The 24,019-nt window shown below is 39.8% G+C and overlaps 1 protein-coding gene across 1 annotated transcript in view; it reads right to left on the minus strand.

The window, feature by feature from the left end:
- Positions 1-24,019, minus strand: part of LOC113420793 (receptor-type tyrosine-protein phosphatase V-like) — a 63,473-nt gene that overhangs the window by 34,567 nt on the left and 4,887 nt on the right. The window contains exons 3-10 of the mRNA XM_026680881.2: positions 20,958-21,224; positions 19,299-19,565; positions 18,327-18,596; positions 14,976-15,248; positions 13,696-13,962; positions 11,659-11,928; positions 9,993-10,262; positions 9,096-9,365 (exon numbers count right to left, since the gene is read on the minus strand). Of these exons, the coding sequence (XP_026536666.2) occupies positions 9,096-9,365; positions 9,993-10,262; positions 11,659-11,928; positions 13,696-13,962; positions 14,976-15,248; positions 18,327-18,596; positions 19,299-19,565; positions 20,958-21,224 (2,154 nt within the window). The remainder of the gene's footprint in view (positions 1-9,095; positions 9,366-9,992; positions 10,263-11,658; positions 11,929-13,695; positions 13,963-14,975; positions 15,249-18,326; positions 18,597-19,298; positions 19,566-20,957; positions 21,225-24,019) is intronic.

A 24,019-nucleotide genomic window follows, 5' to 3' on the forward strand; every position in this document is an offset into this window, starting at 1 on the left:
GTTGTTAAATGAATAACAATTGTTAGGTGAATCTAGTTTCCCAATTAACTTTGCTTGCCAAAAGGTCACAAAAGACATGACCAGGGACACGGCAACTGTCATAAATATGAACCAGTTGTCAAGGATCTTGAGTGTAAATCACATGACCATGGGGATGCTGCAAGGGTCTAAGTGTGAAAAATGGTCATAAGTCATTTTTTTCAGTGCTGTTGTAACTTTGACTAGTCACTAAACCAAGGGTCTTCAAACTTGGCAAGTTTAAGACTTGTGGACTTCAACTCCTAGAAGTCCTGAGCTAACATGACTGGAGGAGGAATTCTGGGAGTTGAAGTCCACAAGTCTTAAAGCTGTCAAGTTTGAAGACCTGAGTTTAGCTCTTCATATCTCACTCAAAACCATAACCCACCAATATGTGGTACTGCAAGAAACCATAGCAGCTGTACTCCTTCTGTCAAACCCAACAGTGGGAGATAGACCTCTTTAAAAATTTGTAGTCCCAAACTATTGCCTTAATTTACAAGAGTTCATTTAGTAACCGCTTGAAGTTATAACGGTGTGATGACCCAGAGTGTAACAGAAATGTAACAAAATCCAAAACGTAAGTAAATGTCCTTCAATGCCTCCAACTTGGCCCCACTGTTCAATAATTCTTAATTGGAGATAAAACGTACTCAAAAATAGTCTTCAAAAGAAAGCAGTACAGTCCGAACTTAATGAGCAGATAAAGGTGAAATAAAAAACCAAACAAACTACAATGACGAAATTTCCACAATGGAGCAGGATAAGTAATTACCAAATTCAAGGAAATAACAAGGCACAGTCTGTTGGAAGGACGCCAACCAAGATAACTTCAGCCCAAAATAAAACATGCTTTGCTTCTAGAAACGCTGTGTTGTAATCGTCTCTCTTATATACTAATCTCCCCAGCTGCAACCAATGAGGAGGATCATGGCTGCTTCCTCTCGCATAAATCAAGCTGTTGCCTTCTCCGTTCCTCCCTGCGTGTCATAGGATGCAGAGGGGATGGGCCTGGTTCTTCCTCTGACTGCCCAGCCAGCCTCTGCCCTTCCCCAGCCTCCTCCAGAGGCACACCTCCACTCCTCCGGAGTCACACCTCCACTCCCTGTCAGCTGTTCCTCCTCCCCCTCAGAGTCCGTCTCTACCAAGGGCATGACAAACAGCATTAAAAAGTGACATGACTATTTTTCGCTTATGACCTCCACAGAATCCTCCTGGGACATGGGATTTACATTCAGATGCTTGACAACTGACTTTCATTTATGATGGGTTGCAGTGTCCCAGGGTCATATGATTCCCTTTTGCAACCTTCTGACAAGCCAGGTCAATGGGAAAGCAAGACTGACTTAACAACTGCGTTACTAATTTAAGAACTGCAGTGATTCACTTAACAACTGTGGCCAGAATAGTAGTAAAATGGAGCAAATCTCACTTAATAAATGTCTCATTTAACAACATAAATTCTAGGCTCCATTGTGGTCATAAATCGATTACCACCTGTCAACAGAATGGGGGGAAAAAGGAAGGAGGAGCCCTACATTATACCTGTGTAGCCAATGGCTGTTTGGGAAGAAATGTAGTGAGGCCCAGCTCTGGAGACAATTTCGACACGATACCGAGTCCCTGGCACCAGATTATCCAAGGTCACCTGTGTGGTTCCATGTGGTACAGACACATTCTGTATAATGGACAAGGATTCCTCTGAATAGAGCTGTACCCAATATCCTCGTCCTCTTCCCGATTCAATCCAGCTCACAATCAGTTGCTGCGGATTCTGACTGCCTTTCACACTGACATTTGCTAGAGATAGAGGATCTATAGTGATAAAAAGGTTGGCACAACAGAGTCAGATTTGAGAAAAAGGCAGGCATGATGCATTAACCTCACAACAGCTGATTCACAGAACACTTTGGAACCTTGATATTCACCAGCTCTGGAGGCAATTAGTTTAGGGGGGAGGATGCTGCCTGAAACTGACCAGATCCTAATCAGTTTTACACTAAAGAATTTTGTTATCAAAGGCAGGAAATTTGGTTGCAAATGAACATGAATTTTTTACAATTATATCTGTCATATTTGTGAATGGTTGTTAAATGAGAGGTTTTGGCACTTCTGGTTTCGGCACTTCCGGTATTTCCAGAAGGCCCATTTTTCAGCCTCCAAAGGCTGCAGAGGTTTCCTTCAAGCCCCCCCGGGGTGTGTGTGAAAAAGGCCTCAAATGGGCTGAAAATTAGCTGGGAGGCACGCGCATGCGTAGTGCAGGTACGTTTGGCTGGGGTTCACGTGCCCGCACAAATGGCTCTGCGTGCCACCTGTGGCGCGTGTGCCATAGGTTCACCATCATGGCACTATACATTCTTAACCTTACTGAGATGTTAATCTGCAATAAAAACTGTGTGTTCAGGAAAGCCTCAGCCACAGGGTCTCATTATACACATTGAATACTCACATGTCCATGCAGAAACCACCTGAGATGAAGCTCGGTAAGGTCCTGCCATTGCTGTAACCTCCAGTAAGTACTGACTGCCAGGTTGAAGACCTTCAAATGTAAAATTTAGCATGCTTGGCCCAATTGTGATGTTCCTATGCAAAGGATGTTCCAGACTGTAGAACTGCAGGAAGAACTGATCTCTGTCACCTAGAGGCTGGTCCCAAGAAGCAAAAAGGCTGCTGGCCCAACTGCTACTGGCCAGCATCACTCCTGATGGCGCCAAAGGATCTGAATGAAACAAAAAGGTTTATCTATTACTAAGCTGTGCCATTCCAGGATGAAGAATTCAGGCAATGAACAGATGTTTATTTGGACTTATTTACTTATTTATTTACTTATTTATTCTAAGTAAAAAAAAATGATTTATCTTGTAACACTCAATAAAAGTAGTAAAGATCGCATCTACAAAAGTCATTTAATCAATATATTGTTTCTGGGCTATAAACATCCAGATACCACTAGATAACAGCAAAGAGATACAAAAACTCATCCAGATACAGGAACCTTAGATTTATTCTTGCCTTGTAAATGTCTACAAAGATTCTCAGTCATCCAGGTCATGGCTGTCCCAAAGGTGCTTTTTTCAAGAGGCAACTGGACTTTCTGGTTTTCTTTGAAGACATTTCACTTCTCATTCAATAAGCGTCTTCAGCTCTGACTGGATGGTATAAACCCTTCCATTTCCCACCATCCAGAAAGGCCAGTTGCCTCTTGAAAAACATCTTTGGGACTTGCCTGGTAAACTATTAATTGTAAACTACTGATGTGAATTAGAATACAATTAACCTATTAATATGAATTATGGTGATACAATTACTTTTTGAACAAATTGCAAAAACAAAACTCAAAGGTAATACCTGAAATCTTGGGCAATCTGTTGAATTTGGATAAAATACTGTTACCTTTCTAAATCACATCAAGCCCTTACCAGGCTGGGTCCTTACAAAATTCAAACTCACAAATATTCTCTCATTTCTACCTCTGCTTTTCCTCTTCCTGTCTTTATTTGCAATGAGATATTTATGTTTGCTAATACCTTTTCTACTTGTGGGTATATAACTCACTGAAAGTCAAACAAGAACAGGAGAAATCCTCTGCTGCAACTTTTCATCAGTGCAATAATTTGATGTGTGGCACTGCAATCTCCCAGAATGGTAAATGGGAGGGTTTGGGATCAGTGGTGGTATTCTACTGATTTGGCCCGGTTCTGCCAAGCCGGTAGCACTGATGAGCAGTGGAGATCAAACCGGTTCTCTCCGCCACGCTCCTGTTGGGCCTGGCCGCCTGCCCAGGCTTCCATACTCACCTTTATTCCTTGCTTTTGAAGCGCAGCTGCTTTGCGCGGCACAGCACAGTGCTGTGTGGCAGCTGCTGAAATGACCGGGAGAGTGCAGGCTTGCAGGAGGTGAGTTGGAATGCCTCTGTGCCTGCGCAAAGTGCACATTTGGTGCACGCATTCATGCAAAGTGTATGCACGTGTGCAAAGTGCACCCACCAAGCCAGGCCCACCGAACCGGTAAAAATCTTTGAATCCCATCACTGGTTGGGGTGATGGGATTGTAGTTGAGCACACTGAAAAGGGTCACATTGGAGAAGGATGCTTGTTTTACATACTACTGAGAATGATGGCATACTCACATGTCCAGTCACTAACTATTTGAACATGAGACTGAAATGGTCCAGCCACTCTTGCCAGCTTCAGAGTGTACTGACGTCCTGGGACTAGCATTTCAAAGGTGATATTAGGCTCTGCCAGGGTCAAATTTTTTATCACTAATTGGGATTTGGTTTCCAGAAGAGCTCCTACATAGAAGCCTCCGCTTTTGAAGGGATTCTGCCAAGAAGCAGTGAGTGACGTCATTCTATGACCATCATTGCTGAGTTTCAGGTGCTCTGGAGATAAAGGATCTGAAGGTAGGAGAAAGGAACCAATAACAGACATATTATATACTATAAGCAAATACTTACAATTGACCAAAGTTATTTCTTGGGCAGTTGTCTAGAAATTTCCTAGCCAGTTGCCTAATAACATCTGTCCTAAAGGAAACATGGAATCCTAAATCAAGACTAGACGATTCTCAGGCAAGTCTTGATCACAAAGCTCTGAACAACTGGATCTTACTTGTCACTGGAGCAGATTGCGCATGAAAACAACCTGCTAATGGCTGCATGTTCTCCCTATAGCTGCGTTATCTATCTAACCTAAAATTAACAGAATAAAAAAGTTGGAAAGAACCTTGGTGATTTTCTAGTCCAAGCAGGAAACCTTATGGCTTTCCAGATACCTATCCAGTCTCTTCTTAAAAGCCTCCAATGATGGAGTACCCACAACTTCCGAAGTAATCCATGCCTAAAGTAGGCATAATAATTATGGAATTACATGCATTTTCTTCATCCTCTACAGCATGGGTGTCAAACTCGAGGCGTCATGTTGCCATCATGTGATGTTTCACATTTTTCCCTTCACGGAGCTGGGGTGGGTGTGGCCTGCATGTGACACATCTGGCCCACGGGCCGCCAGTTTGACACCCCTGCTCTACGGTATAATATGAAATAATGTACAGCAAGGAATGCTAAAGCCAGATCCTATGTGGGCTCCTGTGCTCATTAGAATTTTAAAAAAATCAAATCAGCTTTTAGTTTAGTTTATTTTACTTTATTGTCATTGCACTTCATACAACGAAATCAAACACCATCTTCAGTGCACATCATGATCATGAAAATAAACACAAACACACATCCTTCACACTCCACACATTGAACCGAAACCCCGACACCGCACCAACACTGCACTATATAGTAGACTTCAACAGAGCTATTGCTCTGGGATAGAAGCTTTTTTTGTGTGTTGCAATATTAGCAATATCATAATTGCTAGAACAAAAATGCACAATTCTTTCACCAAAAGTGAAATCAAGGGGCACATTTTACTCTGGACCATTTAAAGGGATGAAGGAGAACTTCCTGCAAGAGTTGAGACATTCTTTTTGCCTCACCCAAAATCCTTACTTTAAAAAATGAAACACTGAATATTTTGGCCTCTCCCACTTGGGGTGGGAGGAAGGTCCCTCATGTTTTGTAAAATGATAGCTTGCTCTTAAATAGAGAGGCTCCATTCTCAAAGGCAAAGGCATAGGAGAAGCTTCTCTTAATCAGCAGGACAGTTGTGCATGAGCTTTGCCAAGTACCTTTGGTGGGTCCTATTGCTCAGAAAAATCAGTTTGCTTCATCCTTCTTAACCATTTGTTGTTCACAAATACTGGTGATTTGTTGCCATGAACATGGACATAAGTAGTATTTTTAATGACATAATAGGTCATTTACTAAATTTTGATCAATAGGCAATAAATAGAATACTTTATTAGCCAAGTGTGATATATACACAAGGAATTGGTCTCCAGTGCAAAAGCTCTCAGTGTACATACAAAACAGCAAAGTAATACTAATCATAATATCAATGTAATCACCATCATAATAATGATACCAATAAGAGAAGCTAATGGACCAGATAAGAAGGATAAAAGTAATACAGCCATACTGCATAGCTAAATATACTTAGACACAAGACACTACTGTGGGAATTAGGTGTTCGGCAGAGTGACAGCATGAGGGAAAAAACTGCTTTTGTGTCTAGTTGTTTTGGCATGCAATGCCCTATAGCGCGTCCTGAGAGGAGGAGTTGAAACAGTTTATGTCCAGGATGTGAAGGGTCTGTAGATATATTCCAGCCCTCTTTCTGACCTGGGCAGTACACAGGTCCTCAATGGAAAGCTGGGTGATTGCAATAATCATTCTGTAATCCCGCTTTGACTTCGCTTGTTGGGAGCCAGCTGGGAAGGTTACAAATCTGAGGTGGTATTCAGCAGGTTCTGACCAGTTTTGGAGAACCGGTTGCAGAAATTTTGAGTAGTCTGGAGAACCGGCAAATACCACCTCTGACTGGCCCCGCCCCCATCTATTCTCTGCTTCCTGAGTCCTACATGCTGATTGGCTGGGTCTTCTTTTGTTACCCTACACAGGAGGACAGAGCTGGAAAGCAGGTTAGTGGGATGGAGAGGGAATGGGGATTTTTCAGTATCCTTCCCCTGCTATGCCCACCAAACCACTCCCACCATGCCCTCTAAGCCACCCAGTACAGAGAACAGGCAGTAAATTTTGTGAATCCCACCACCTGTTACGAATGATGATCACATGACCCCAGGTCAGTGCAACTGTCATAAATACATGCCAGTTGCCAAGCATACAAATTTTGATCATGTGACAATGGAGATGCTACAGTGGCCGTAAGGTAATTTATAGGATGATTTTATTCTGCTATAGGTTGCCTGGAGTTTTAGAATTGAGGTGGGCTATAAAATTAGTAAACAAATGAAACCATTGCCATTGACCCCTTGTTGATTTTCCCAGCTATCCGAGTAGTTTTCACTGAAGTCAACCCTGTTCTGTCAGCTATTGCTTCTTTTATATATGGATTTTCACTTTCTCTTAATTATCCATGTATTCATACTATGTTTTATTATTCTTATTGATACATGTAAGAATTGATAAATAAGGCTGGCAAATAATTTTAATCCTGAGGATCCCAGAAAGGGTCTTGGAAGACCCTTATGGACCCTGAGACCACCTTTTAAGAAGCAGTTCTAGACCAAGGCTGACATTATAAAATAAAATAAAATAAAATAAAATAAAATAAAATAAAATAAAATAATAAAATAAAATAAAATAAAATAAAATAAAATAAAATAAAATAAAATAAAATAAAATAAAATAAAATAAAAATAATAAAATAAAATAAAAATAAAATAAAATAAAAAACAAACCATGAAGTCTGTATCCCTGAATGTATTGCAATGGATCCCATAAAGAGAAACCTGAGGTTTGGGCTTTGTTTGAATGGCACTTATTCAGGAAGAGTGCCAGAAGTGGTTTGAGCTTCCATTCTATAGTTCTTCTAAGTGAGAAATTGGTTAAGTGAGTTTTCTCCCATTTTATGACTTTTCTTGCCACAGCTGTTAAGTGAATCACTGCAGTTGTTAAATGAATAACAATTGTTAGGTGAATCTAGTTTCCCAATTAACTTTGCTTGCCAAAAGGTCACAAAGACATGACCAGGGACACGGCAACTGTCATAAATATGAACCAGTTGTCAAGGATCTTGAGTGTAAATCACATGACCATGGGGATGCTGCAAGGGTCTAAGTGTGAAAAATGGTCTTAAGTCATTTTTTTCAGTGCTGTTGTAACTTTGACTAGTCACTAAACCAAGGGTCTTCAAACTTGGCAAGTTTAAGACTTGTGGACTTCAACTCCTAGAAGTCCTGAGCTAACATGACTGGAGGAGGAATTCTGGGAGTTGAAGTCCACAAGTCTTAAAGCTGTCAAGTTTGAAGACCTGAGTTTAGCTCTTCATATCTCACTCAAAACCATAACCCACCAATATGTGGTACTGCAAGAAACCATAGCAGCTGTACTCCTTCTGTCAAACAACAGTGGGAGATAGACCTCTTTAAAAATTTGTAGTCCCAAACTATTGCCTTAATTTACAAGAGTTCATTTAGTAACCGCTTGAAGTTATAACGGTGTGATGACCCAGAGTGTAACAGAAATGTAACAAAATCCAAAACGTAAGTAAATGTCCTTCAATGCCTCCAACTTGGCCCCACTGTTCAATAATTCTTAATTGGAGATAAAATGTACTCAAAAATAGTCTTCAAAAGAAAGCAGTACAGTCGAACTTAATGAGCAGATAAAGGTGAAATAAAAAACCAAACAAACTACAATGACGAAATTTCCACAATGGAGCAGGATAAGTAATTACCAAATTCAAGGAAATAACAAGGCACAGTCTGTTGGAAGGACACCAACCAAGATAACTTCAGCCCAAAATAAAACATGCTTTGCTTCTGGAAACGCTGTGTTGTAATCGTCTCTCTTATATACTAATCTCCCCAGCTGCAACCAATGAGGAGGATCATGGCTGCTTCCTCTCGCATAAATCAAGCTGTTGCCTTCTCCGTTCCTCCCTGCGTGTCATAGGATGCAGAGGGGATGGGCCTGGTTCTTCCTCTGACTGCCCAGCCAGCCTCTGCCCTTCCCCAGCCTCCTCCAGAGGCACACCTCCACTCCTCCGGAGTCACACCTCCACTCCCTGTCAGCTGTTCCTCCTCCCCTCAGAGTCCGTCTCTACCAAGGGCATGACAAACAGCATTAAAAAGTGACATGACTATTTTTCGCTTATGACCTCCACAGAATCCTCCTGGGACATGGGATTTACATTCAGATGCTTGACAACTGACTTTCATTTATGATGGGTTGCAGTGTCCCAGGGTCATATGATTCCCTTTTGCAACCTTCTGACAAGCCAGGTCAATGGGAAAGCAAGACTGACTTAACAACTGCGTTACTAATTTAAGAACTGCAGTGATTCACTTAACAACTGTGGCCAGAATAGTAGTAAAATGGAGCAAATCTCACTTAATAAATGTCTCATTTAACAACATAAATTCTAGGCTCCATTGTGGTCATAAATCGATTACCACCTGTCAACAGAATGGGGAAAAAAGGAAGGAGGAGCCCTACATTATACCTGTGTAGCCAATGGCTGTTTGGGAAGAAATGTAGTGAGGCCCAGCTCTGGAGACAATTTCGACACGATACCGAGTCCCTGGCACCAGATTATCCAAAGTCACCTGTGTGGTTCCATGTGGTACAGACACATTCTGTATAATGGACAGGGATTCCTCTGAATAGAGCTGTACCCAATATCCTCGTCCTCTTCCCGATTCAATCCAGCTCACAATCAGTTGCTGCGGATTCTGACTGCCTTTCACACTGACATTTGCCAGAGATAGAGGATCTATAGTGATAAAAAGGTTGGCACAACAGAGTCAGATTTGAGAAAAAGGCAGGCATGATGCATTAACCTCACAACAGCTGATTCACAGAACACTTTGGAACCTTGATATTCACCAGCTCTGGGGGCAATTAGTTTAGGGGGGAGGATGCTGCCTGAAACTGACCAGACCTTAATCAGTTTTACACTAAAGTATTTTGTTATCAAAGGCAGGAAATTTGGTTGCAAATGAACATGAATTTTTTACAATTATATCTGTCATATTTGTGAATGGTTATTAAATGAGGTTTTGGCACTTCTGGTTCCGGCACTTCCGGTATTTCCAGAAGGCCCATTTTTCAGCCTCCAAAGGCTGCAGAGGTTTCCTTCAAGCCCCTGGGAGGGTGAAAAAGGCCTCAAATGGGCTGAAAATTAGCTGGGAGGCACGCGCATGCGCAGTGCAGGTAAGTTTGGCTGGGGTTCACATGCCCGTACAAATGGCTCTGCGTGCCACCTGTGGCACGTGTGCCATAGGTTCGCCATCATGGCACTATACATTCTTAACCTTACTGAGATGTTAATCTGCAATAAAAACTGTGTGTTCAGGAAAGCCTCAGCCACAGGGTCTCATTATACACATTGAATACTCACATGTCCATGCAGAAACCACCTGAGATGAAGCTCGGTAAGGTCCTGCCATTGCTGTAACCTCCAGTAAGTACTGACTGCCAGGTTGAAGACCTTCAAATGTAAAATTTAGCATGCTTGGCCCAATTGTGATGTTCCTATGCAAAGGATGTTCCAGACTGTAGAACTGCAGGAAGAACTGATCTCTGTCACCTAGAGGCTGGTCCCAAGAGGCAAAAAGGCTGCTGGCCCAACTGCTACTGGCCAGCATCACTCCTGATGGCGCCAAAGGATCTGAATGAAACAAAAAGGTTTATCTATTACCTAAGCTGTGCCATTCCAGGATGAAGAATTCAGGCAATGAACAGATGTTTATTTGGACTTATTTACTTATTTATTCTAAGTAAAAAAAATGACTTATCTTGTAACACTCAATAAAAGTAGTAAAGATCGCATCTACAAAAGTCATTTAATCAATATATTGTTTCTGGGCTATAAACATCCAGATACCACTAGATAACAGCAAAGAGATACAAAAACTCATCCAGATACAGGAACCTTAGATTTATTCTTGCCTTGTAAATGTCTACAAAGATTCTCAGTCATCCAGGTCATGGCTGTCCCAAGGTGCTTTTTCAAGAGGCAACTGGACTTTCTGGTTTTCTTTGAAGACATTTCACTTCTCATTCAATAAGCGTCTTCAGCTCTGACTGGATGGTATAAACCCTTCCATTTCCCACCATCCAGAAAGGCCAGTTGCCTCTTGAAAAAACATCTTTGGGACTTGCCTGGTAAACTATTAATTGTAAACTACTGATGTGAATTAGAATACAATTAACCTATTAATATGAATTATGGTGATACAATTACTTTTTGAACAAATTGCAAAAACAAAACTCAAAGGTAATACCTGAAATCTTGGGCAATCTGTTGAATTTGGATAAAATACTGTTACCTTTCTAAATCACATCAAGCCCTTACCAGGCTGGGTCCTTACAAAATTCAAACTCACAAATATTCTCTCATTTCTACCTCTGCTTTTCCTCTTCCTGTCTTTATTTGCAATGAGATATTTATGTTTGCTAATACCTTTTCTACTTGTGGGTATATAACTCACTGAAAGTCAAACAAGAACAGGAGAAATCCTCTGCTGCAACTTTTCATCAGTGCAATAATTTGATGTGTGGCACTGCAATCTCCCAGAATGGTAAATGGGAGGGTTTGGGATCAGTGGTGGTATTCTACTGATTTGGCCCGGTTCTGCCAAGCCGGTAGCACTGATGAGCAGTGGAGATCAAACCGGTTCTCTCCGCCACGCTCCTGTTGGGCCTGGCCGCCTGCCCAGGCTTCCATACTCACCTTTATTCCTTGCTTTTGAAGCGCAGCTGCTTTGCGCGGCACAGCACAGTGCTGTGTGGCAGCTGCTGAAATGACCGGGAGAGTGCAGGCTTGCAGGAGGCGAGTTGGAATGCCTCTGTGCCTGTGCAAAGTGCACATTTGGTGCACGCATTCATGCAAAGTGTATGCACGTGTGCAAAGTGCACCCACCAAGCCACGCCCACCGAACCGGTAAAATCTTTGAATCCCACCACTGGTTGGGGTGATGGGATTGTAGTTGAGCACACTAAAAAGGGTCACATTGGAGAAGGATGCTTGTTTTACATACTACTGAGAATGATGGCATACTCACATGTCCAGTCACTAACTATCTGAACATGAGACTGAAATGGTCCAGCCACTCTTGCCAGCTTCAGAGTGTATTGACGTCCTGGGACTAGCATTTCAAAGGTGATATTAGGCTCTGCCAGGGTCAAATTTCTTATCACTAATTGGGATTTGGTTTCCAGAAGAGCTCCTACATAGAAGCCTCCGCTTTTGAAGGGATTCTGCCAAGAAGCAGTGAGTGACGTCATTCTATGACCATCATTGCTGAGTTTCAGGTGCTCTGGAGATAAAGGATCTGAAGATAGGAGAAAGGAATCAATAACAGACATATTATATACTATAAGCAAATACTTACAATTGACCAAAGTTATTTCTTGGGCAGTTGTCTAGAAATTTCCTAGCCAGTTGCCTAATAACATCTGTCCTAAAGGAAACATGGAATCCTAAATCAAGACTAGACGATTCTCAGGCAAGTCTTGATCACAAAGCTCTGAACAACTGGATCTTACTTGTCACTGGAGCAGATTGCGCATGAAAACAACCTGCTAATGGCTGCATGTTCTCCCTATAGCTGCGTTATCTATCTAACCTAAAATTAACAGAATAAAAAAGTTGGAAAGAACCTTGGTGATTTTCTAGTCCAAGCAGGAAACCTTATGGCTTTCCAGATAGCTATCCAGTCTCTTCTTAAAAGCCTCCAATGATGGAGTACCCACAACTTCCGAAGTAATCCATGCCTAAAGTAGGCATAATAATTATGGAATTACATGCATTTTCTTCATCCTCTACAGCATGGGTGTCAAACTCGAGGCATCACGTTGCCATCATGTGATGTTTCACATTTTTCCCTTCACGGAGCTGGGGTGGGTGTGGCCTGCATGTGACACATCTGGCCCACGGGCCGCCAGTTTGACACCCCTGCTCTACGGTATAATATGAAATCATGTACAGCAAGGAATGCTAAACCCAGATCCTATGTGGGCTCCTGTGCTCATTAGAATTTTTAAAAAATCAAATCAGCTTTTAGTTTAGTTAACTTTACTTTATTGTCATTGCACCTCATACAACGCAATCAAACACCATCTTCAGCGCACATCATGATCATGAAAATAAACACAAACACACATCCTTCACACTCCACACATTGAACCGAAACCCCCCGACACCGCACCAACACTGCACTATATAGTAGAATTCAACAGAGCTATTGCTCTGGGATAGAAGCTTTTTTGTGTGTGTTGCAATATTAGCAATATCATAATTGCTAGAACAAAAATGCACAATTCTTTCACCAAAAGTGAAATCAAGGGGCACATTTTACTCTGGACCATTTAAAGGGATGAAGGAGAACTTCCTGCAAGAGTTGAGACATTCTTTTTGCCTCACCCAAAATCCTTACTTTAAAAAATGAAACACTGAATATTTTGGCCTCTCCCACTTGGGGTGGGAGGGAAGGTCCCTCATGTTTTGTAAAATGATAGCTTGCTCTTAAATAGAGAGGCTCCATTCTCAAAGGCAAAGGCATAGGAGAAGCTTCTCTTAATCAGCAGGACAGTTGTGCATGAGCTTTGCCAAGTACCTTTGGTGGGTCCTATTGCTCTTTTAGAATTTCCACCCTTTCGCATTAAGGCTGTCATAGTTGCAAGCTCTTGCATAAGGATTAAGGTTGAGAAGTTGTGCTGATTTTAACTTTCCTATTCAAGCCAAGAGGATAGGTTAGTTTTATTGTGTAGATACATATACACAGATACAATGTCTAATACTTATTTTTCTGATGCTATTTGGAAGAAAGACTACAAAGCTATACTACCAATACTATATTCATTTCATTATCTAGCTAGGTAACCTCAGTGTTGGTACTTAGTTTGGATAAAGAAACGTCTGCAAGTAAACAACCAAGTTCAGAATGCACAAAACTTTGCAATAAAAAAGGATACGGGATAACTGCATTTTTGCATCTCTGATGTATTCTCCTTCCCCCCCACCCCCATGTTTGCACTTTCTATGCCCCTTCTTGGAAACTTTCTGCATAACAGAACAATGTTGCTCTCCTGACACTCACATGTCCAGTTGCTGAGATGGAGGGGTAGAGAAATGTGGGGGCCTGCAATGGTGCAGATCTCCAAGGCATATTGAGTGCCTGGTCTTAACCCTTCATAAAGTTGGCTGGAGGACTGCTTAGGCAATGAACTGTTTTGCAACATTATGAGGGGCTTCATGGTATATAACGTTGTCACATAACCAGTCCCAGCTGCCTCTTGCCATTGAGCCTGAAGCATGTAAGCACTGCCTTGATTCAATAAATTCCCACTAGATGGAGTCATGGGATCTGAAAGGGAGGGGAAAACAAAAAAAGAATCAGAATGTTGCATGCAGGTTTCCTTATAAAAGACCTGGAACAATCCAAGATGGGAAACTATGATCTGAGGAATGGCAGAGTACAACAAAAAAAAAGGCCTCCTAACAAAGCCTATAATGGTTGTCTGTTCTGGCATCCTGCTATTCAAATCACATGTTCATTCTCTTTCTCCTTACTAGAATCCCGGGGAGATTATTTGGTCCCATACCAAACTGTAATTTCAAATTAGACAGAGGTTATCAGGCACATTGTGTTCACCATCACCATAGCAAGTGATTGGAATCTAATCTAGGTGGGTCACCTTTTGTTGCAATCTCTTGCATCTTCTCCTCCTGTAACTGCCAAAAATCAAGACCACTTTTTTCCATTTTGATTTTGAAAACACTACAAAACTGTAGAATATTTTCTAAAATAGACAAAGACCATTTTTTAAAATTCAAGAATATGTATGTATGTATGTATGTATGTATGTATGCATGCATGCATGCATGCATGCATGTATGTATTTTGGGCAAACCCATTTTATGTCACTCCTTTTGCTGGCTCTTGCCTCCCATTCCACAATGTCCTAAGTGCTGCCCCCAGGAACCAAATGCAAATATACACAAATGCACCCCCACATTCCCGGAGGACAATCTCTGTGTGGAGGATAATGTATCTTTACTTCTATCAGTTAGTGTCCCCCTCAAATCAAACAATTTGCAGGCAGGTATTTTAGAGGTTACTTTGCAACACACACCCCTCCATTTTTCCTCTGTAACCTTAGACTGTTTACTGTTGACCTCACCTCATTCCTAAGAGGTCTGTAAGGGGCATGCATAAGCGCACCAACATGCCTACCATCCCTGGCTAATGTCCCCTTTTATTTGTACCCATTTCATGTAATCATAATCATGTTCTAATTATATCTGTTATATCTGTTTGACAAATAAATAAAATAAATATAAATAAATAAATAAATCTGAAATTCAGCTCTTACTTACAAGTCCAGGCAGATATGCTTTTTGCTGTTGCTTTATGGGGCCCAGCAATAGCTGTAACCCAAGCAGTATAGTGGCTTCCAGGGGCCAGGTCATTAAAGATGACGTGTGTGCTGTTCCTTCCCATGGACACATTTCTGACCGTAATGTTACTGTCTCCTTTCTGCAGAATCACCAAATAGAATTCTCTTTCACCAGCTGCTGAGTTCCATGAAGCTTTCAAAGTGCTATCACTGCCATCGTTGATCAAATTTACATTGTCTGGTTTCAGAGGGTCTATAAAAAGATGAAAGGAAGAACCAACATTCATAATAAATAAATTATTTAGAAATTATTCTGAATAGTCAAGATACCCTCAAGACGTGTTGGGTTATAACTTACATAATCCCGTCAAACAATCAATGGTTGGTACTAATAAAAGATAGGTTGTACTTTAACACAAGCCATGTGTTAAACCCCTTGCAGTTTGCCTACTGAGCCAATAGATCAGCAGATGATGCTGTCAATATGTCATTACATCACATTCGGCAACAACTTGAATGTATTCACTGGTCCCTTTCGTGGGTTTCAACTCAGTGTTCAATACCATCATTCCAGAAATTCTCTACTTTAAATTGATTCAGTTCACTGTACCTACTCATACGGGTAGATGATTAATCGGTTTTATGACAGATAGGAAGTATCGTTATTTTTCTTACTCTCCATTATTAGTATTATTATGATTATCATTATTCTGTTTCTATGCATGTACACAGAGCTTCTACACCAGAGACAATTTCCTCCTGTGTATAATCATACTTGGTTAGATAACATATTCAATTCAACAGATCTGGAGACCGTTAAATAGGGCAATTTTGAGTAGAATGCATTTCCTTTATTTCACACAATTCATCTCCCTAATTTCAAACAAAGAAGAAACTACTTTTAAATAAACATTCTAAAGATCTATCAATCATAGCCCTTCAAATTCTCAACTGCTTACATACATTCTGACTCTATATTTCATCCTTGAAAATATACTAAAATCTACTTAGCACAATAGACTCTATAATGGGATATAGAAGTATCAAAACAGGAATATTTTTCCAGACCACATCCAACTGAATACTCAATCAGAATGGATCTTTACTGCTCTGGATTGCTCAAATAGATAAGGATATAATTATAATATGAATCCAATATGCAGGAAAATGTGAAATAGTTTTAATTAAAAATATAATGGCTGTAGGGGAAACAAAGACTGCAAAGAAGGAACAGAACACAATCCTTTCGAACATAAAGAGTGAAAGGGGGATAAAAGACTCAATTTGCATCATGCTGATTTTCAGAAAGAACTGAATTTCAGAAAGTAAAACAATAATAAAAACTTTCACAACAATAACAATAATAATTTTCCCTTGGAACACATTCTCTCTCTTCGGTGAGGCTGAGAGCTATAAGGGCAATTGGCTTGCTATCAGAAGCTTCTAACAAACTGCCAGATGTCAGCTGAGAAGGCAGACATCTCCTGTGTCCATTAATAGTAATGCAAACAAAAAATTATGAAAAAATTCACAAATAATTTCAATAAAGTGAAAAAGTACATACTAACTAAAAAAAATACAGATACAGTACCTGAAACACAACATACCAGACAATAATTATTGAAAAAGGGGGGGAAAAGTGTGTTTCACAGATGTAGCAATACCAGGAGACAAAAAATGAATAGAAAAAGTAACAAAATATCAGGGTTTGCAAATTCTGGAAGAAAATACTAATATTAGAACACAGAGATAGCTTAATGCTAGGCAAAGTGATCTGAAGGGACCACCTGCTTTAGAAATTAAGAATAAGTTGCAGCAAGTAAGTTGAATGAAAGCAGTTAGGTTTTTGAAATTCTAAACTTGTGACTACATAAATAATATATATATATATACTGTGTATGTATGTATGTATGTATGTATGTATGTATGTATGTATGTATGGTATTCAGCTTTGCTCAGGTATTTTCCCACGTCATTGTAGTTGTGCTTTTAAAGTTGTAGCAACGTTTCGGCAGAATCTCATCTGCCATCATCAGGCTTCTGTATTGTGTTCGTCTGTACTGTGTACTGTACTGTACTGTACTGTATTGTGTTCGTCTGTTCGTTCGACGAACACAATACAGAAGCCTGATGATGGCAGATGAGATTCTGCCGAAACGTTGCTACAACTTTAAAAGCACAACTACAATGATGTGGGAAAATACCCGAGCAAAGCTGAATACCATACATGTAAGTACCCGTGAAAACTTAAGAAAACAAATATGTATGTACGTATGTTTTTGTAGATTTTCATGGGTACAGGTATGTAGGTCTAGGTGTGTTCGGGTCTTTTCCCATGTAAGATTAAGAGTATCTTGGCGATGTTTCGGCGAGGTCCCACTCGCCATCCTCAGGCTGGTGCTTTCGGCTTCGTGCCAGTGCAAGCAGTGTGTGATCGGAGCTGCCATCTCTAGAGAAAAGACCCGAACACTCCTAGACCTACATACCTGTACCCGTGAAAATCTACAAAAACAAATATATATCTGCCAAAACGTTGCTACAATTTTAAAAGCACAACTACGATGTGGGAAAATACCCGAACAAAGCTGAATACCATACACACACACACGCACACACACACACACATATATACATACATATACCCTGTTTCTCCAACAATATGGCCTCCCCCAATAGGAAGTCCCAGCATGTTTTATAGGCATGAAATGAAATTAAGCCCCTCCCCCCAAATTAAGGCCTATATTAAAACAAGCGAAATGGGGGGGAATGGTGGGGGGCTTGCCACTAGGAAGTACTTTTGTTGTACACCTGGATATGGCGCTGCCTGCGTTGACCCCAATATGAAGTGCCCCACCAACGCCGAGGTCAACATCCAAGCCATCGCTGCCCACCCACCCGAAGATGCAAGGGGGGAGAGATAAGTTACCCCCGAAAAGACGGCCTAGCCATTTTTTCGGGGTTCAAAAAAAAATAAGACCCGGCCTTATTATATGAGAAACACGGTACATACATATATTCATTCGTACGTACATACATACATACATACATATACATATAGTTTACCTATTCAAAAGGACAATTCTGAAGAAACTCCTATACTAGAGAAACATAAGTAGAGAAATAAAACCTTAAGTCTGTCTTGATAACCAGCCTTAAAAATTCCATCTATTCATACAGAGTATCCTTATAAAGCAATAATAGATAACGCTTTTGGCTTCTTAGAACAGAAACTCTCTGTTCTCACATAGGTAAACCTCTTCTGAAATTCATCTGATTCATAGGGTCTGCCCACTTCCAAGTATTGTAAGCAAATAGATTGCTGCATACTTACATGTATAAACAGTGATATTGGGACCCTTAACTAGGTAAGGCCCAGACAAAGCTTTAACCTCCAGGTGATAGGATGTTCCAGGCTCCAAATACTGGAAGGTGTAGCTAGTTAGGCCTCTCTTAAGTGACACAGTCCTACTGTCAGCAGGGGTGTGCAGGTTCTGCAGAGTGAAATACAGCCATTCTGCTCCCTCTGAGTTAGTCCATGAGGCAGTCAAACTGGAGCTGGAATTGTTATTCTGGAATGTCAGGGCCTTGGGAGGACTGGGAGCTGTTGGGATAAAAGATAGCTGGAGAAAGTCATCACTCTAAGGAGGAATCCATCTTTCTCACAAATCTATGGAAACAACTGACCTGCAATGATTGTCTTAGGGACAGGGAACTGCAAGTACCTTACAAATACGTTCAAAAGCCACCTGAATCTGAAAGTGGTTTTTTTTTAATTCAATCTACTGACATACTTTTTCTAGACCAAAATGGCCTTTGAGTGGTTTGTTTGACTTGAACAAATATGAAAGTTGACTTAATTACGTTGACATCTAAACTAAACTGTAAAATTAATGAAATGAAATATATTTCACTTATATTTCATTAGAGGGAATTGTTTATTTCTTGTACCATTTAATACTACAATTTGAAATAACTTTTGGAGGGGTTTTGCACCCAAGTCTTTCAGATATATTTCAAACTGTACTGCTTTGCTTCAAAAGAAAAGAAATCCTGTCTTGATTTTTGCCTGAAGATGATACAGATACTTGTCTCTTGCATGAGCTTCTTATGGGTTTATCAAGTCTGTCTCAATAATGCTGACTTAATTTTTATAGCCCTACCCTACAAACTATTGATGAAACATACATGAACAATCAGGTGACAGGAGCCTATTGGTACAGCTGGATGGATTCTGCTAATACTTTCACTTGCACAATTGATTTTATTCTCTAGCCTGCTGGTTAATCTATTCATTTCCCAATACCTGTCCATCCTCGTGCATTGGTGCTCGCTTTGTAATATCCAGCCCATGTGGTGATACGGAGGGCATATTCACTGCCTGGTAAAAGCTTCTCAAAGCGGAAAGTGGTGATTCCTCTAGCAATGGTTGCGTTCTTGACAAGAGCCTGTGAATCTATGTGGTAGAGAACCAGCTGGTAGACATCTTTCCTGCCTGGGGGTTCACTCCAGGAGGCCAATAATACTGAGGGACTTTCATGACTCAAGATAACATCCCGCACAGGTAATGGGTCTTAAATAAAACATAAGTCCAAAAAAAATAGTTGTCAATGAGAGAAGCATCCATACCAAGAGGCTACACTTTCACTGACCATACCTGAAGCCCTCCTATTAACATACTCCCAAAAGTTACCACAGTGTTGACTTTGCAGTTTGGCAATAAATAAAAAGGTAGACAATGGAAGTTTAAGAATAATTATTGAGAAATGTGATTCTTTTGGTACATTTGGGATTGGATATGGAAATTCTCAACCTACTGTTTGTGCAAATAGTCACATGTAAGGAATCTATATGCAAATAGGCAGCTTATTTTTCATTTTGTTGCCACTTTCTTGAAACTATCTGCAACTTGACAATGAAAGTTCTGAATTGCACTAAAATAGGATTTATTCCCCCCCCCCAAAAAAAAAAAACACAACCCCACTGAGCAGGTTTCTGCTGATGAGCACATGCACCTTTCTAAAACTATTATAAGCCTGGAAAGCCTTTTCTATGCAAAACATTGTTGTATATAGTTGAACATAATCACCCACATCAGATGCGCCAACAGCAAATTATAAACTACCTCTGCAATAAGTGGCTTCTGAGGTTCCTATGTCCACAAAGACAATGTCAGAATGTTGCAGTGCTTATGGCACTGCCATAGTAAGAACAGCCTGTTGCAAAATAATGCTGAGCTGACATTGCTGCCAACATACTGCAGATTCTGGCATTATTGTCACACAATTACATCTCTCTTCTGTGCAAGTCACATGGATAGACTACATATCAGAGTGCCTTTGTTTATTTTCATATGCACTTGAAAATACAAATTGCAGGCTATAAAGAAAAAACAACTAGCATTTTGTTGTGTAAGATGTCAGTCTATTCAGATTTGGAGGAATGCATTCATTATTACCTACATGGAAAATCATGTAACAGGCAGTAAAAAGATACAAACTTGTATGTGACATTTATTCCAATGTATTTAACTGTTTTGAAGTACAGTATTTTTTTAAAAGAATGAGGTCTTAATGAATACAGTGTTATAACACAAAAACAACCTATTGTTTTCGTCTTCCAAATTCAGATTTTTTAAAATGAAACCTAACAGTTGAGAATGGAGTATGGAATATTGACCTTTCCTGTACACATACTATATATCTTGAAGTTTTGAACTACTGTTTAAGTAGCTGTAATGAATTTTCTAGGCCATCTGCTAGAAAGTATATTGTAATCAGTTGACTTAGATGCAAGGATGTGCCCAGAACTTGTATGGTTTTATTTTGTGAGATTAGTTTTGGGCACTGTGTCTTAAAGACATGACAAAACATTGAATGTATGAATCAACGTGCAAGAAGACAATCACTATATATCAAAATACAAATTTGCTGAAAATGATTCCAAGATATGAACTTACTCTTACCTGTCTGCCCAGTGATTCTTCTACTGGAATTCTGTGCACATACAAGCAATGCAGTGATTTCAATCATATATTGTGTCCCAGGAAGCAAACCATGGAAGCTGAAGCTGGTGGTATTGAGTGCAGCTGATCCATTCTTCAGTAAAGTATTTGTGTCCAGGTCATAAAGAGCTAATGAGAAACTCTGGGCACCTCCCAAGAGATATTCCCAGGTTAGAAAGAGAGCATTTGAATAACCCCAATTGTTGATGGTCACATTCAATGGGTATCCTGCATAAGACAGAACATATCATGCTTAGCAAATGTATTGCTTTCTAGCATTTGGTGCTTTTAATTTCATTCTCAATATTTCTTGTCTACCTGACATATACCTGACATTCAATACGTTGAACTGAGGAATTTGAGAAATTTCACCAAGATATCATCAATATGTACTTCAGTATCAGCATGAACCTGACTTACAGCACATATAATTTGAAGTTATGATGGATTCTCAGAGTTACTTAGAACCTAGACTCAAAGTTTTGAAGCCATCCCTGATCACATTTTGAGTGCTTGGCAACCAGTTCATATTGATGGCTGTTTGCAGCATCTCACATTTTTGCTGGAAACTGATATTTACTTCCAATTTCCCCCTGGATTTGCTAAATGATCACCATATTCACTTAATAACCATCCTATTCCCTTTATGATTGCCACAATCACCTAGCAACCAGTACAAAAAAGATTGTAAAAATAGGTCCAGTCATATGTTGACCTGCTTAACAACCATCATGATTTACAACAGTAATTTCTGACTCAATTACGATGTGCTGCCGTTCAATGTCTGAACTCTAACTCATATATCTGGGTCATGTAATTGACAGACAACATCTTATACAAGAAATTGACTGATCACTGTATCTGTCTGAATCTAGATGCAAAGCTCAGCCTATAATTAAGAGACTAAAGATGAATATCACATTTATTCCGGCTCTTCATGCTACACATACATTCACATTCTTAAATTAGGAAATGTAAAACAGGTTTCCACATTTCCAGATGTGGCCACCTACAGGTTTTAAAAAGTGAAAAAATAATTTCCTATCATCTACAGCTCTGAGATAAAACTTGTGCATTCATAGACAGAATCATAAAAATTAAAATGTTCAACAAATCTGGATGCCTGTTTTATCCTCATATCGGCTCATTGCTGTAATATATTAGACCTTATAACATCATTCATATTATTATTGTTCACCATTTCTACTTTTATATCTACATATAGCTCCTAACTGAAATTAATATTTCATGCTTCTGAATAAGTGAGCTCTAATCAATGACAGTTTATGCTATACTAAATCTGCAGAAAGAAAGAAATGGAGGCATCTTGGGTGATTAAAATCCAGTTTATGGAGTGGTTTTATTAGCAGTTCAAGGAAGAACTTTGTTACTAATCCATGGTAAGAAATACTTGAGAGTTTATAATTAGAAAGATTTGTGTTTATTTTATAGTAGAAATACTGTATTTGGTTCCTAACATTCCAAAAAAAAGAAAAGTACAAATCTATTTGCTTGCAAAACCTGTTTTGCAGTCTATGCTAGTCTTATCCTTCACAATTCTCTCTGGTAATTGCTATGTATGTGGCATGTGCTGAATTGACCTATTTGAGATTCCTGCATGCTACAATTAATGGTTGAGCAAGTATGTGGCCTGATTTAATTAACACTGACAAAAAAACTCAAGAAAATGTCAGCTCTCTACAGTCTGTATTTGATTTCATTGCTATTGGAAAAGAACAAACGAACTCAAGTTTAAAAACTAGTCGCCTGCTATTGCCACTCTCAAGCACATATGCCACATGGCATCTTAGTGCTAGCAAAATACATTTTTGCTTGTTCAGAAAAGGGCACCCAGGGTTTGCTGAGTGCAGTATCCACTGCAGCAGAGCTGAACCTGAGGATTGGAAGATTCTCTGAAAACTGGTTACAGCCATTGATTGCCCTAAATCCTATCATGATATATGTTTTTTTAGTTTTGGGTTGGTGGTTTTTTTAGTAAATAATAAAGAAGGGGGAAGATAGGGGGGGGGGGGGGGGGGGGGGGGGGGTGTTGTTTTTTTTTTTCTCCCCCTTATCCCTTGGGGGGGGGGGGGGCTATAGTAGACATCTAGCATCATTGAAAAAACAGACATTGAGATCTGTAGCCTGTACTTAATGACTCAATGTGTGTGCAACATGATGCTAATATGCACAGCCCATGGACACCTTCTTTTGTGCCTCACCTAATATTTTTTAAAACAACAACTTAATTAGTACAAAGTACTACAAAGGAAAGCACAAACTCCTAAGCATAACCTGTATTTCCAACAAAACCTTTGCCGCCCCCCCCCACCCCAGAGGCATTTCTAGAACATAATTGTGAGTTTCTGAGGCCCAGTGCTTTATTTTGAAGCCTGCTCAGAAAAAAAAATGAAAATAATCTAAAATAATAGAGAACACCCCAAAGATTAAGGGACTAGCGTTCTCAACTGTAGTTTTTTGACTGGACATACCCATAGTGGAAACCATTTATTGAGATTACTGATAACATGCTCTCAAATTCTGAAGAATCCATTAAAAAGGTTGACATAATACTTTATATGAATCAAAACAAAACAGAAAATTATTTTTGACATGAAGAAATAGAGGAAGTTCCATGATTTGCTTTAGGTCAACAGGCATAAATATATTCCACAAGCACAAACTTGCAATTTGATGTAATCTAATGCCAGGATCATTTTAATTATAACTGAATGACACAGTATATTTCAAATCCAACAGCTATAGCTTACCTTGGTATGTTGTGTGAATCCAGCCTCTAGGCTTCAGTGTAAACCCAGGCAACTGGATTCAGTAAACCATAGTTCAGTTAACCATAGTCTAGTGCATTTTGCAACAACAATATTTGTGAATCTTTGACTTAAAGAGGATTTTTTTTTCTTTCCAGATTTAGGTTTCTACAGATGCTAAACTGAGTGGAAGGAGAGGAAATCTTACATTCCCCAAGTCAAGCCCTTTTTCTGCACCTCTCTGGGAAATTAAGG

Source organism: Notechis scutatus, chromosome 3 (assembly GCF_049901735.1).
Source record: "Notechis scutatus isolate UNSWTSFEM ecotype Mainland chromosome 3, rNotScu1.2, whole genome shotgun sequence".
In the NCBI taxonomy this organism is placed as follows: Eukaryota; Metazoa; Chordata; class Lepidosauria; order Squamata; family Elapidae; genus Notechis; species Notechis scutatus.